We start from the raw sequence: 16665 nt of genomic DNA, 5'->3' as shown, positions 1-16665 counted from the left end.
ACCACCAGAAATAATAGTTTTAACGATATCTTCATTACATTTGTTACGTCATACTCACAAAACTTTTTGGTGTGGTAAAAAGCAAAAAAACTGAAGCCTATCAATATGCGTTGTTCAGAAACTGGAGTTCTCCCCTCCGCATATGTTCGGAAGATTTCTCTCATACAAAAATAAGGTTATTCGCTAAATTGGACGAAGCCTCGCCAATTTGACGAGTACATTTACCCTGATGACGTCAAAGTTTTTGTCTTTTTGTTTGCAGGCTCATCTATTGTTGCGAGACAAAAACCTGATTGATATTGTATTTTATACTCGATGCAATTGTATATAGATTGTATTATAATAAAAACAGGGTCGTATGCTTATAGAAGACATATGAGTGACTAATACATTTTCCGTTTAATAATTATGTTAGAGTTGTATATACGTAAGAGTTAATATAAAATTTTTCTAGGGCTATTATCATAATTCAAGTGTATTTCAAATGAACGTTGGATATTTTGCTTTGCAGTTTACTACATATATTTGTTATTTTTAAGATTTTAATAAAATATACAATTACTTTGTTATGTAGCTAATAGGTAATTATTCATTCATGCAAGTGTAGACTAAAAAAAGGTAATAACGAAACATATAATATTAAACAAAATAGTTTAAAACAGGAATTCTAAAAATAATTCTGGTTTGTATGTACGGATTCTCTATAAGGATAACTTAGAACGATAACACGAAAATTGTTTCGCGTTCCTCAAGTTACGTAAAGTATTTCAGAAAAATCGTTACCAATTCGGATGAGCGGCAGATTTTCTGATGGAAAATTAAAACTTTTCATTGCCGAGGCCAGATCCAATTTGGCAATTTGCGAACGTAATAACGCGAATGGCGAATTTAAAAATGCAGTCTGTTTTAGGAACTTACATCATCCATAAATATTCCTCGTTACTTTTGCTCGGCTGCCTCTGAAGAGTTCCGAATTGAGTGCCTGAAAATGAACCAAGTATTCAGTAAAAATGATTTCAAAATTATAAAAAATCTCAGAAAAAATTGAAATGACAAAATTATTTACAGTTTGTAGAGTCAGTGAAATAATGAGTATTTGAAATAGGTAGGTTTGATATCGGGAATTATGGAAATGTGAACTAAATAAACCGAAGTCTTATTTTTTCAGAATTAACTATTTAATGTACAAAATGACACGTTGGCGAATAAGTCAAATCTTTAAAGTTATTAACCAAATGTTTGCGCAATGCAACGTAACAAACATTAATTAAAACATATTTGAGTTATGCCTCGTTACAAACTGTTATTATTAACCAATTAAGATAAAAGTCTGTTCAATAAGTACCACTCTCTATAGATACCGCCGGGGTTTGTTGGTGTGATCCTACAACACACACACCTATGACTGCACAGAACAAGTTTACAATCTCCAGCTTTATAAGGTTAAATATTTATCTATGACTAATATTAAAACTCAAATCTCGTTCTTTAAGGTCACTTCGTAATATTATTCAGTGTGGACGGAACTAACTTTACAATTAATAATAGTAGTTAGATAAAGACTTATTTCAAAAGAATATTTTTAAATAGCTACAAATTAAGACTAATTATATAATTACACGTATTACAATGAACAAAACATACCTGATTGATAGCTTTGTGTGCTATTAACACTGTTCTCACTCTCGGTTCTGTTTCGTGTACTAAATAGCAAATTCCACGGATTGTAATTCGCGTTCTGCGATCGATTCTCAGTTTTAGACACAGTTTGTTTCGTAGTATCCATGGTTATATTCTCCAAAGATTTTATAAAACAATTATTTGAAAATTAAAACTCTGTGGAAGCGGTCTCCACGATTACACTCTCACGCACGCCAACTGATAATATAATAATATTATGACAGTCCCAAGCTAAACAGTCACGCACGCTACCCGGTAAAACGAGGCAACAAGCGTTGTTTTGATCCGAAACTACCCGATCATTCACGGAAACGCCCGAAAATGTGTTTACTATGAAACTTGTCAGGCACAAAGTCTCAACGCTTCGCTACCGGCGAATGGAGAGGGCGACGCCGGTGACGGTTTTCTAAATATAGCACACATAGGCGCCGCGGAGTATAGTAACCACATTTACAGCATTTATTATACTGCAGTAATTATGAGACGTAATAAAAAACATGAGACGTTCATTTTAAGGTTAGGTTAAAAGACTCTACTATCTATGGTTACAGAAGAATTAAAATACCGTCAATGCAGTCAATTTGCACAAAAAACAATAAGAAATAAAAAGTGTCAATGTCAGTTGAGCTGAGCAATATAATATTTTATTTTCTTACAACATTAACTTGATCATAATCGAAAATGAAAATTCCATATGTAGTATCATTAAATACCCGAGCAGCCTATGCTACGTCACCTTTTATGATAGCGTCGGCCGGCGAAGCCCCCCGCAAAATAGTAGCCGAGGATTTTGAATGGGATGATAATTTTATGCCCGCACCACTAACGTATTTCGCAGCCCTAGCTCTCTCTAGGATATTTCACAGAATAAACCCACTCCACAGGATTCTTCAGAAAGACGTCGATATGCTAATGGATTTGTATCCTGCGGATATTCCGCTTAAGTACAGCGTTCCATGCATAAAGGTTGTTAAAATATTTTATCTTAGATTTATTTTCTTTCCTTTTAATCGTGGACGGTACAGCATGTTTTATAATTTTGCAGGATGAACAATATTGGAAAAGATCTTATGCTACGAAGTTTCCTTCGCGCAAAGAGCTGGGCGTAAAGTTTTGGAAAGGAAAGTTTTTGTCGGCATGTTTACAAGATTATCTCGAAAATGTGAAACCCGATATTTTTATTGTAGAAGATGCTGTTGAATTATCAAGTTTGGTATGAGAATATTATACCAATTTATTATTAAAATGTTGACTATGACTTTGTATAATATTCCCTCATTTTAACAATTTTAGGTGAGCCCCTACATTTACGAGTTGACTCTTAATCAGTTACAAATGATACGTCAACCAACTCCGCCTATACCTTATGAAAATTCCGTGGAAGACGTTTGTGAATTTAGCGTTCCCAAACTATATGACCACATACCACTCGAGCCAGTTTTGATGAAATTATACAATCTTCAAGAAATATCTCTGGTTTTCGGCGTCAATAATGTGGAAGACAATTACTTGACGAGATATTTTGAGTTCTCCATGGGAGACTGCGAATCACTATGTAAAGGTGTCGAATACCTAAACCATCTAAGAATTTTTCGTATCAATCGTAGTAACCTAGACTGCTCCAAGGTAAAGATAATTCTGCAGAATCTCGTCAAAAAAGAGTGTATCGAAGAACTAGACTTCAGTCATTGTAAAATTGGTGATTACGGCATGAAAGCTCTAGGAGGTTTCATATACATTCACAAAAACATTAAAAGAGTGCGGATCGCTAACAATAGATTCAAAGAAGTCGGCGTACAGGGGATTGCTTATGCATTACAAATGAATCCAGCTGCGCCCATTGAACTTATAGGTATACAAATCTTTGATTATATATTGAAATGTTTAGTAAATAAGTAGTTTCTATAATTCTATGTCTATACATCATAAGAAGTGTTCCACAAGTAATTAATAGTATGCACTCTGCAGTAATTAATTAAAAGCATGCAGTCCATCTGATGATAAGTGGCTACTGCCACTCATTAACATTTGAAATCTACCCCAAATAAAATAACATTTCTACCTGAAGTCGGTCATAGATGTACCGCCACGACTAAGCTGGAATTGGAAAAGTATGTCTACCTTACTTTTAAGCCAAAAGCTCTTATTTGGGAGAAAAAGGTGTGGCGGTGGTGTCGAATCATTGCGGATTCTACCACTTTCCTGCTCATATACTTATCTTTTATTACATTGTACGTATGGTACCTGTAAATTTTTATATTATTATTTCTCTTCATCTTTTGTTTCATCCTAAGATTTTAGCTTGAATCCGATGTCCTTGGAATGTGCAACAACTTTTGCGGCAGCATTCGTCCGGTGCAAGGAAAAACCTCAAACATTAATCGTCAACTCCTGTGGATTTACCGGAGCGTCGGCTGAAAAGGTTTAGCGTTTTATAATATCAATATTTCAGGTCAATAAAAAGATTAATATGCCCCAAATATCTTATCACGCAATAATGAGGATACAATCAAATTATGCGAAGGAGTCGGTTGATAAGATTATTGGACTGTTTTACACGTCACGAAATATACTTATACGTGAATTATATGCGGTTCCTGTCACGGTTACAACAATACAATACGATATGAATAATAACTGCATTAATGCGGACTATGAGTAAAATGTAACTAAATAGTTATTGTCAATACATTCACAATAAACAATGAGGGTCTTATCGCTGTAAGCGCATTTTCGGACAACGTTAAATTTATTTTTGGCTATTATCTAATGTTAATCGAAAATTTGTCACGGTAGATATTACGTAATAGATATTATAATTGATTATATATTCTAGAAACTGATAAGTGGTGATATGTAATTTTATGCGTATTTCCTTATAAAGATACAATTATTTTTATGAAATTATTCGTACTCAAGGACACAGTTCAGTCCTACTACTGGGCACGTATTTTTTCTCAAAATGAGAAGGATGTAAGGCTTACCATGACGCTAAGTATAGATCGGTAGATTTAACACACCTTTGAGAAAATTATGAAATCTTAGGCATGTAGATATTCACTTTATAAGGTTTCAAATCTAAAATCAAGCGATAATTATTTTTGTAGGATGTACAAACATACCCCAAACCCAAAACGTACCCCAAAAAACGACATAATTAACTAAAATTTAAAGCAATTTGCTGTAAAATTTATAACATTTTAGATGGCGGGCCTACTAAGTTTGAATCGTGGTTTGACAAGATTGGACATGGCCGCGAATAACTTATCAGGCGAAGCCGAGATCACACTGATTCGAGCTCTTGAGCAAAATAAAAAAGTTTTGAGAATTGATTTACGAAGGACTCGTAAGTACTCGTAATAATATATCGGTTTTACCTAGCATGTAGGTACTTTTGTATAAGGAAGTGGTAAATGTCATATGTGATGTAGTCAGAGCTGCTACCTTCCAAGGTGGTTTGTCATTAACCTTAAATGGAAAATTATGTTTAAGTTCATTACTGATCAGGCGATGTTGATCAGGAGACTTGTTGATTCTGAAGACTAAGTTGGAACGCCTGATGCAGATAAACAATACTATAAACACTGTTGCTAAAAATGAGATAAAGATGTCTGAAAAGGAACTCGATAATATATGTATTGTCGCCAATAAGCATTCAGTTAATACTATACGTCATATAGATAAATCTTTGAACTAGGCTGTCCACTAGCCACTGCAGTCAAACTACAAAGAATTAACAATGTTTTGAGATGAATTATCCTGCAGCATAATATCGATGCTTTCTACTCTGATAGCCCTACACTTGGATTCCTCGTGTCGTGTGTGCCACGGACATATACATAGACGAATACACAAACAGCCAAATCCAAAACAGAAATCGTTATTTAAGTGTCTGACCGGCCGGGGATCGAACCTGGAACCCTCTGCACGTCAGACCGGTGTGGTGACGCTTCGCCACGCCGGTCGTTTACTGTACTTGTTAACACTGTAATTTTGTATTGCAGACATATCGGAAGAAACTCAAGCTAAGGTTAACGAACTGCTGGAACGTAACAAAAATCTGATCGGCCAGGAGACGGAGCCGAGCGATGAGATCCCGCCGCTGTACCTCGGCGAGCCAGAGTACCTCATCTGGGAGTACAACCCCAACAACCCCGACTACATCCCCGGACGGTACCCCGAAAGAGTGCCTGAAGTTTAGTCTATTTACAAATACTTTTAAAGACCAAATTACATTAGATTTTTCGAAAAATGTCAACGAATACATGAATACAGTGTGTTCATAACTTCATAATAAAAATGTCTCAAAAACTTAACGACAGGTTTTGTTTAAATTCTATATTATTATATATCGTATAATAGTAAGGATATCTGGCTTAGTAGAAGCACTAGATCACCTTACTAATATTGTAATAAATTATTGCATTATTGTTGAAGTCCTTTAGCATTCAAAATTGCACCTCGAATCAGTAAGAATTACATAGTAGTAGATAAAAAAGATACTTGTAAAATTTAAGCCACATATGCTAACATGGAATGCAGGTTACGATAATCACATTCACTATATTCGTATTTAACTGTTCAAACCATAGACTTAGATTTTTTTCGCTACGCTAAAGACCAACAAAGCATGAGAAAGACATATGTCAACTCATATAGACAATCTACTAGAGAGAAAAAGATGCCAAGAAAAGTGACGGCGGTAACAACACTATTACGCACACATACACATATCAATTTTGGTAATGCGTTTAAACTGACATTGTGTATCTTTGACATCCTATATCTATGGTTCAAACATTATTATATAGCAAATATTGTAAAACAATTGTTGTTGGCTTACCGTCAAGAAAAAAAATAAATATTTCGTGAGTATAAGTTTTAGGGACCACAAAAGATAAAAACGACACTAAAATCTTATTTTTTACGGCACTAGAGAAATTACTTTCAAACTTTTATAAACGATAAATATAAAAGTTACATTATTTATAGGTTTAACGCAGTTGGAGACGGCTTTATATATTATACTTTTAGTAATTAAAGCAACAATTTCCAATAAAATTGACCATAAATTATTCTATAAAACTTAAGTGGGTATATTTTTAAATAAACAGATACTTTATAAGTGTTTAAGCCGTGATAGTCTAGTGGTTAGGAAACTCGGCTTCTCGATCATAGGGTCCTAGATTCAAATCCTGGGATTTGAATTGTGCCTGGGATTTCTGATTTTTCAAAATTATGTGTGTATTAGAAATTAATCACTTGCCAAAACGGTGAAGGAAAACATCGTGAGGAATCTTGCATACCTGAGATAAAAAAAAACCCAAAAGGTGTGTGAAGGCCACCAATACGCACTTGGCCAGCACGGTGGACCTAATCCTTCTCATTCTGAGAGGAGACCCGTGCCTGGTTGATTGATGATGATGATTATGATTGATAATTAATCTGAAAATTATATGAATTTCTTGAAATTAAAATTTACCTGATTTAGTATCATAATTGGTCTATAACAGTATGTCGCTGTTTCCTTTCTGTTTTCTATTGATTATTGATATATTAAGTTAGAAACAAATAATACATGAAAAAAAAGCTTTTATACTTAAAATCTCAAACTAGGATTCCCTATGTAGTTTCAGTCGTGGACACAGAAACGAGGTACAAAACACAAATTCGTCATTAATTTAGTTTTGCTGTCCAGGGATCGAACCGTAACCCTTTGCTACCACTGCGTCATGTTACAAAATTAAAACAAAGTTAGGCTCCGATACGTATCAGTTATATAACGTAGCAGCGTTCTAGTGGAATCGATCCAAACCGGGGAACTGACACGATCTACAAGCTCTGAAGAGGCCAGCTGAAGTGTCCCTTTGCAGAGCCGCCTCTGAAATATATAACCTTATAACATGAAATGGCCTAAGAACATTAAGATGACATACCCAATTGGTAACATATTATGTAATATTAATTATACATAACATGATGTGTAATTTTGTATTTAATATTTGTTTTTTAAAGGCTTCTTTCTAAGGAACCTTATTTTTGAGCGTTCGTTTGTCTATCACTCGGTCTGGATTCCGGTAATCGTGGTCGTGATCATGGATTCAATAAAATCCCGCCCGAGATTATGACCCCGCGATACCCATAACTAACTAATAATCCATTTATTTTGACGGTGCCAAAAACAGAGATGTCAAGGTATTCCACCGTAGTTAAAAACGTTGGGATCCTGGGGTTTGACATCACAAGCGTTATTTGAAAGCTAAGCTTAAACATTGGATTCGTTACAAGTAAATCCCTTTCTTTCCAATGTTGAATATGTTTAATTGTTCAAAGTCATAATTGCAGCGAACACCTGAACCGCGGGATCCACAATGTCCAATCCCGGACACACCGGCATAGAACTTTTTTACGGGTTTGTATTCCCTACATAAAGAGTGACGTCTATTGTCGCACGTGCCTCCCGACATGAATGGCGAGTGAAGTGTTTGCTCGCGTTCGGATACTTTCGCTTTGTTTCGCCGAGTGTCTACGTAGCATAAGTGGCACGTGATGAACAGCATGAGCGCATGTCAAGCAATCATGTAGGCACTGTGTTTAACGTTTATGCCTAGTGGTTGTATTCTCGACCTTTCAATCGGTGGTCCGAGGTTTGCATTTCAGGCGTGTACCTCCGATTTTTCAAATTAGGTGTGTATTAGAAATTATTTTATTTTAACATTTGCTTTAGCGCAAATCATCGTAAGGTAAAGTACGGGCCTGAGAGTTAAAAAATGTTCTCAAAAGTGTGTAAAGCCTATCAATTCGCACTTAGCCAGCGCAGTGGAGTATGGCATAAATGACTCTCTCAGTGAGGAGAGCAGTGCCCAGCTGTGGGACAGTAACATCACCTTATAAAGATTGAAATTAAGTAATGCCTTGTTAAAATATAATGATGCAAGTTTAAATTCCAGTTTATATATTCATTACTCGTATATAGGTATGGTTAAAAGACTTTTTTCATTGTTCGGTTTAAAAAGGATGTTTCTTCTTGAGAAAATAGTTAATTTAATTATTTCTTGTTACAACAAGAACAATGAGTTTGAGTGACTAGTATTTTTTAAGTTTTGCTTATATGTGTACCTTAACAAGATAAGTTAATAATGTTAATTAATGAAACTGAAGGGTGGAAACAGTATGGATTGACAGTGGGGATAGGTGTAGAGTCCCCGAGGCAACGAATGGGGCATAAATGGGACAATGATGTTTCAAATAAAAATTAATTAATAAATCAAATAATAATTACAAAAAATTATTGCCAACATATAAAACAAATTATATAATTAAGGAAGTACTGTAAAAATGCAAAAAGACTTTAAAAAAATGTTTTAAGGGGCGGACCAGTCGAAATATAGATTGTTTTTATCTCTATTGTGGCGCCCCTCTGTTGAGGAGGCCCTGGGGCACTAGCCCTACTCATCCACTTCGAAATTCAGCCTTGCTATGTAGAAGCTAAAATGCTGAATGGTGTCTGATTCTAAACGATATTGCATCGAACGCTTCCACGTTTCGAAAATATTGATAGTATAATACCAATCTGAACTCGGTTGAGTTCACGACAAAATTGAATACTATAGTTCCATCTCTAAGCGGAGACATTAAATTTTCGATCTCCGTTCGATTTTACTAACCTCGGTATCTAGTATGGGGGGTTAAAATCGACATACCTATAACGTTCTACATACCTTCAATTCTTTTACCTTCTTCATATATGACTTTCAAAATAGTTCTTGGGGGTGAAACGTAACAAAGCGTAATATCTACTCTTTGCATAGGATTACTATTGGAGATTATTTTTAAGCTGTAACGACGACTGAATATCATGTAAACCTTATTCCCAATTCGCTGCAAGTAAAAAGTTATTTGATTTAATATCAACAAATCTTAGTAAAATATTTTAATATGTTAAAGGTACTTCAAAGATTTATAAATGTTTAAGTCTAACTTAGCTATTAATAATCTTATGCTCAGATAAAACAAACACCTACCTTTTTATGAATAGGTAGAGCAAAGGATAAGGGTGAAGGACGCCATTCATCATGCTATGGTATAATAAAAAGCCTTATCTCGTTAACTGCAACAGGTGTTTACTTTGTTTCGTAATCAGTATGCAAGCCCGGTTCACCGTGATTTCAAAAGAGTCAGGCATTAAACAGCAAATGTACCGTAGTTATAAAAATCATGAATATTTTTCTTCTACAGACGTAGTTTCATATTACGATTTTAACCGACTTCAAAAAGGAGGTGGTTATTGTGTCATATTGTAGTTTTAATAATACTCCGCTAGTTAGTTACTTGCTAGTCCGTCCATCGTGTATCCAAAACTTATATTGGACTCGTACGACGTACATACAACTTATATAGACGTGCCTACCACCACGTCATCCAGTTTTAGACAAAACTCCCAAAAAGACACGTGATCAGAGTCACGTTCGCCAAACAATTGTAGATTTTAGAAAAAAAAATCATAATATAATTGTATAAGTATTAAAATATTTCTTGAAAACAATGTTTATGTATAACATCGTTTATACGTTTCTTTCTTCTTAGTAAACCCTTTCATTTGATATTCTTTAGTGCATAAAAATACGTAATTCCGCCATCTCCCTCCGCCATATTGCACTCAGAATGACGTCAATATGCTAAATCATGCATTATCATCTAAATCAAAATTGTATGCTAATTCATATTAATCGGTTAGGATTAACTGGATTAGAATTCAGTTTCAAGATTTGGCCCTTACACACATTCAAACGAAGTAAAAAACTTGTAATAAAAGGTAACGGAGATGGAGGACAAATTGTTATTGTTGAGCAATCCAGTTTTCACGCACCAAATAAACTTGGACACGTGGAATATTCAAGCAGGAACACAATATAACCGCTGCCGAGCTTATGAGAATAACTCGCGTCTGAATAAGTGAATGTGCCCGGATTCTTGAATACATTACATTGCTTTTAGGCCCATGTATGTCTAAGGCATATTTCTAGTTCGGGCTAGCGTAGGTACCTGTTTACGATACATTAACATTCCTCAAAAATACAAATAATACTCAAAGTATTAATTCAAAGGTAATGTTAGGTACATTTACAAAAGTGGCCTGGAAAAACATATTACATTTAAGAACGAAAATGTGGATCCAATTTTGTGCCTGATAAAAAAGTACATTTTTTTACACCTAAATTCTATTCCAGGATAGCAATGATTGTATTTCTTTCACAAGATTGAAGTAGCAAATGAGCATGCAATCCACCAGTACCCTTACCATCAGTTTTTACGTTTTGACAAATATTACTGTTTTGGTATTTGTTTACGTATTTGCCCATACAATTTCCCATCAGCGCCCCTAGCGGATTGTATCAGAACTATAGTGACAGTAACGTAACATTAAATGTCTAAATTGACAAAATGGCGCTTTATGTTTTGTCGTTCTTTTTTGCCAACATGTGAGGCAGACAAAGACTTGAGCACCTACTTATTGTTACGTTTACTCAGTCTACTAAGCAAGCGGAACAGAATAATGGATTGAGTAAACGTAACGTAAAATTGAGGGATTTTTTGAAAACTCATGGTAAGGGTACTGGTGGTAATTGCTTCAGGTAATGTCAGAACTACGTCACTCCTGAAATAAGTGTGGCGATTGTATCTCTTGGGTAAACCATGCTCAATGTACCACGTTTCAAAATTCTATATAGATTGTTATGTATTGTTATGTATTTGTGTAATTTTTATCGTTAAATGGAAAGCTTCCCTAGGAATCATCTATCCTGTCTATACCCTTTTTTGTTTACGAGGGGGAAAGCTTCAAAATCCTTTCCGATGTCGTTAGAGCAACACGGGGTTATGTGGAATTCTTACCGCACTAATCACCCTCCCGGTGATTGTCCTCGGCGCTGCGTTGAGGACTCCGGGATCTCCAAAGAAACAGAATCGCAGTCCTTTAAGAGCGTTGCCCTGTCGAGCTCCATCCTGATGAAAGCTCGCCACACCGTCTGGCATGTATAATGGCATGCTGCCATGCATAGCGCCGTCCTTACCGGGGTCGCTGGCCAGGCGATTCGAGCCCTTACTCTTGCCGCCTGCTACCTTATCCGGCCTATATCTACTAAACTATGGTTATAGATTGGCACTATTTACTCTGGTCTTCTCTCAGAACGACAAATTCTCTTCAAAGAGTCCTAAAGACCACTTTAATAAAATAAATTTATTGAAATGAGAAAAACTGAAATGCAATCCACGCTGTCGATGAAAGTCGACAAATGCTAATTATAAATTTTATTACGAGGACTTTTTCATTAGTTTTTCTTGAATAACAAGTTTTAATTGGTACCGAAAGTGAGTAATGTTAACATCAGACATACCTACCCTCGTTTTTCCTAATCAACAAAATGAAATGCTCAACTTTAAAACGAAATATTTTTTAACTTATATTAAAAACATTTTTGAAGAGTCTTCCGAAGTTTTCATATTCCATGCGAACAGAGTTTTGGGTTGATTTGGAAAGCAAAAGTTAGAATTTGCACCCGCTACATATTATTTTCGCTACACACATTAAAAAATGAACTAAAAGCTGGAAGAATAAATCATAAAAATATTTTTTTATAAATGTTGTGTATTTGGGATTAATTACGATTGTTGTCTATTGAGTAGCAGTACCCACTTAAATTCATGTTAATTAACTTCATACTCATGAAAATTATGTAGGCAATTTTCATTGTTACCAATATAGCTCGGCTGTGCACATGTTATAGTGGCAGGCGCTGCATAACAAGTGCTGTGTTTTGGTTTGAAAGCTGTCGTAGTTTGGAAGTTGAAGTACCTTTTAAACTTCTAACTTCAACACAAGGCGTTTTAACTTTGTCCTGTGGGATAGCAGTGCAACTGTAGTGCACCCCAGACACAATTCCAATTAGATATTATGGAAATTAAAGGCATAAAAATATCGAAAAATTAAAACTGACTTTATAAAAAGTTTCAACACAATAATATCGTGTTAGAAATAAATTCAAATTTAGTAATTATAGTATTGTTTTAATTCATTATTTTATGTTATTTTTATAATAATGAGTGTCAATTTATATAATCACTAGCTATAAGCGTTACACGATTGTATGCATTACCATAAAAAAAAAAACAAAACGAACGCTCTTGACGATAGAGTTGTATTTTGCGCGGGAATAATAAATGTTGTAAATTGGGGCAAGAAATAGTTTTATTAATTAATATATATATCGGTATTTCAAACTGTCACATATTTCATTTTTCTGATATGATAATTTACTATTGGTTATAGTCCATATCATATTGATATTTTAGGATCAATATATAAACGTATTTGTATATAAACGCTCAAAAATTACCTTTTGCGACCATAGATTAGTAAAGATACTACGCCGCCTTGAAATTAAATGAAGCCACAAACGGCTTATTAGTAAGTTCTTTTTTTTTAATTCTTGACAAATAAAAACATTTTAGATAAAATTTACAAATAAATAACTAATACTGCGTAATTTACAAAATAAATAAATAATTATTTCAAATATTTTAGGGAACTATTTCAATTCTCAAAACTGGGTACATTTTCTTGTTAGGAGTGAGTAATCTTTACTAATCTATGTTTGCGACTGCAAAAGGTAATTTTTTACCCGACTGTGTAAAAAACAACAATACACTGCATAGGAAGTATACTGTTACACACGCACTTCATGTAATTACTTTAATTATTGTTTGCTTTTAATAAAATGCGATGTTTACATTAAGCGTTACATGTTAAAGCATTGCTGTATAGCTTATTATTTTAATTCGGCGACGCATGCATATTCACAAATATTAAATTAAACAGTATATAGAGTATATACCTAAAGTTAAAATATATTCAGTATAAACTATAATGAGTTTAAAATATAAAAACGTGAATAAAACTTACTTCGATAGAATATTTTTACTGAGTAAGTTAAAAAACTGTGTTAGTAAGTATATTTTACTTAAGAATAGCTAATTTAATTTGCAATCTATCGTATTAAGACTACGTATTGAATATAGGTTAGGTAAATCCATGCATCTATGCATCCATGCATCCATTTATCACTGTTCCGTGGCTCACGTTGTTATTCATACCTGTCGATCCAATCTTCGACATAGTTTCATGATTGAAAAGGATTATAGATTTACGTGGCTATCGATCTGCAACTTAATCCAGGCTTACGTGGAAATTAATTGTTTTTTCACAGAAAATAAGTAGCAATCGGGCATGCCGAGTACCTGATGGTAAGTGGCTACTGCCCATAAACGTCTGTAAGCAACCTTAGATAAGATTAGAGTCCTACCTGATGGACGTAGATGCGTTGGTAGTTGCTACCACTTAAGACTAAGTTAAAATGCCTCAGCTCAACCACCTTTAAACTGTGCAAACACTGGTTGAAACTTTTTTATAGTTAGATTGCTGGGCACTTTTCCCTTAACAGAGGGAGACCTGAAGGTACTCCAGCATGTTGCGTCAGTGGAATTATAATATCGACTGTTTATATCCATCAGAATCCACGAAGTATTCGATTATAGAGTACAGAGACTAATTCAGTATTAACATTTTATGTTATAGATGATATAGATATAGATATAGATATAGATATAGATATAGATATAGATATAGATATAGATATACATTTTATGTTACATTGCAAGCAACAAATAGATACCACAATATTATGATCATATAATATTGTGGTAACTATTGATCACAATAAGTTCATCTACATATATAGATATGATCATATATGTACATATCATCTTCGTATCATCCGTAGATAGATATTTTATGCAATTATACATTTATAACAAGTCAAGTTTATTATAAGAAATCTGGGCTGAATCTGGAAATTTCGAAGTTTTCAATACATTCTTAGACATGATAAATGTATAGAACGCCCAAGGCAAACTAGCGAGCTTTTCAACAAACTAAATTGTATTACCAGTTAGATAAAATAGTATGACCCCTAATATATGTACTTACTTCATATTTGTACACTTATTTTACTATAAAACGAATAGAAGGTAAAATAAAAACGTATAAATGTAAAATAAATGAATATTAACCTAGATTGCATACATACGCTTCAATTCAATCACTAAATGACTGATATGAAGAAGGCCTCGGTTCGTTCTACAGTCATCGAACGTGTCAGTCACGGGCCGTAACAGACACAATAATATTTCCCTATACAATGTATACAATATGTATCATACCCCAACACCGCCCATGTCTATCAATAACATTGAAAAGAAAACTATTATGTTGTCGGTCACGGTCCGTGTATAGCACGTTCAGTGTCGTGCACAGTTTATTAATGAACCTTAATTAAAGTTCATAATACGCTTAGTAATAATGTTAGTCATGTGTCATATTAAAGAGCGATATTTATATTTCGTAAAGGGATAAAGCGTCTTCACATTATCATTGTTTTATCCTCTTAATTAACAATTGTTAGTTTAAGGCAACAAAATAACGAGGCGTTAGGATTCCACGCTCCGTGAAAACATTGGTTTGTCATATTTATCCAGTAAATGGGATTGTCCTAATCCGATCTAAGGATAAATACGTAGGAAATACATACGGAATTATGTCAAGTAGGCTTCAACTAATAACAAACACGTAACCTACATCTTAGTTTGCCTGGAAATTCGTTTTAAAATAAATAACGCTTGGTTAAATTAGTTAAATGTGTGAGTAAATGTGAACTTTCATATCCAGTAGCTAGTCCAAGAAGAGGGAGGGGACGATAAGAGTTTGAAGCACCCCGAAATTATATACTTACGTCAACCGGGGACAGACACTAAATTGAAACTACAGTTCTGTTCTTGTTCTCACTGTCTGGAAGCATGAAAGTGGTAGAACCCTTTGTGGTTCGACTCCGGCGGCACCACCGCCACACCTATTTCTAGGCGTTAGGCGCAGCTGTGTTCCGGTTTGAAGGGTGTGGTAAGGGAGACAGACTTTTCCGAGGCGTTCCAGCTTAGTCCTTAGGGGTAGCGGCGCATCTGTGGTCAACCTCAAGTAGGCATATCTAATCCTATCTTGGGTGGTTACAGATGTCCATGGGCGGCAGTAGCCATTTACCATCAGGTGAACTGCATGCACGTCTGCTACTCCTATATTATAAAAAAAAATGACGCGCTAGGGGAATAGGGGGCGGCACGTAAAGAAATAGGTTTAGATTAGAATAAAATGTTAATAGGCCTACAGAGGCTGGCAAATTCAACTTCCACCCTGGGTTACTTGAACCCACGTTACCCCAATGACATTATCTCGTTAATTTAGGTTGTACGTTAATTAAGTAATGGGAAAACTGTTTCTCATTACTTATTAATCCTAAGCAGAATAAGAATAAGTTTGTGTGGCTAGTTTTCTTATTTTTTTAATATAACCGTGATAAAGCCTATCCCTAGATTAAGTCCCTCCTAAACAAAAAAATCTAGATTGGCCAATGTTCACAACTAATGACAAGATACCAACTTTTTTCAGAAAAAAAGCTCTGCAACAAAACCGCACTAATGTTGATATCATTTAGGGACATTTATTCATCTAGGGACCAATTTTTCTTTTACGCACCGTTTGCTTTATATTTTACTAGATAGTGAAGAAATGTAGTGCTTTTGAATAACTCTAAAACTTATGAGTATCATTTTTAAAATGTTATTATATTTTGATACATACATTTTCACGTACACTATTCAAATTGATGCGAATTTTATTTTTATCTTATAATAACGACTTAACTACAGCATCTGCAGGCCCATTTGCTACTCCCATTACGTAGAAAGTAGTATGAAAAACTCCAATGGAAATATCTATGTTGCTGTTTTTTTAACAACTCCAGAAATAAAATATAAGGGCTGCGCGTCATCATAATGATCATATATAAAGCTACGTGGAGGTTATTATTTAGGGTGACT

The 16665-nt window shown here is 34.6% G+C and overlaps 1 protein-coding gene across 1 annotated transcript; it reads left to right on the top strand.

The window, feature by feature from the left end:
- The first annotated feature begins 2343 nt into the window (after positions 1 to 2343).
- Positions 2344 to 5881, top strand: LOC140751103 (dynein regulatory complex subunit 5). Its single transcript, XM_073084955.1, has 6 exons — positions 2344 to 2646; positions 2726 to 2893; positions 2974 to 3532; positions 3975 to 4102; positions 4885 to 5026; positions 5685 to 5881. The coding sequence occupies exons 1-6, from the start codon at positions 2362 to 2364 to the stop codon at positions 5879 to 5881; spliced, it is 1479 nt and encodes a 492-aa protein (XP_072941056.1). The 5' UTR covers positions 2344 to 2361.
- Positions 5882 to 16665: the final 10784 nt, after the last annotated feature.

The sequence above is a fragment of the Epargyreus clarus genome, unplaced genomic scaffold (assembly GCF_041222505.1).
Source record: "Epargyreus clarus isolate Ecla_fem2 unplaced genomic scaffold, WU_Ecla_fem_2.2 ptg000003l, whole genome shotgun sequence".
Classification (NCBI taxonomy): domain Eukaryota; kingdom Metazoa; phylum Arthropoda; class Insecta; order Lepidoptera; family Hesperiidae; genus Epargyreus; species Epargyreus clarus.
Note: the sequence above shows the minus strand (reverse complement) of the source record. Positions and strands in the feature narration are given on the sequence as shown.

What these genes read in the sequence shown, in the direction of transcription:
- LOC140751103 (XM_073084955.1), top strand. Translation starts at nt 2,362, where the DNA reads ATGAAAATTCCATATGTAGTATCATTAAATACCCGAGCAGCCTATGCT. An exon ending in CCGGAGCGTCGGCTGAAAAG is followed by an intron (nt 4,103 to 4,884) that starts GTTTAGCGTTTT and finishes ATAACATTTTAG; the next exon opens with ATGGCGGGCCTACTAAGTTT. An exon ending in AATTGATTTACGAAGGACTC is followed by an intron (nt 5,027 to 5,684) that starts GTAAGTACTCGT and finishes TTTGTATTGCAG; the next exon opens with ACATATCGGAAGAAACTCAA.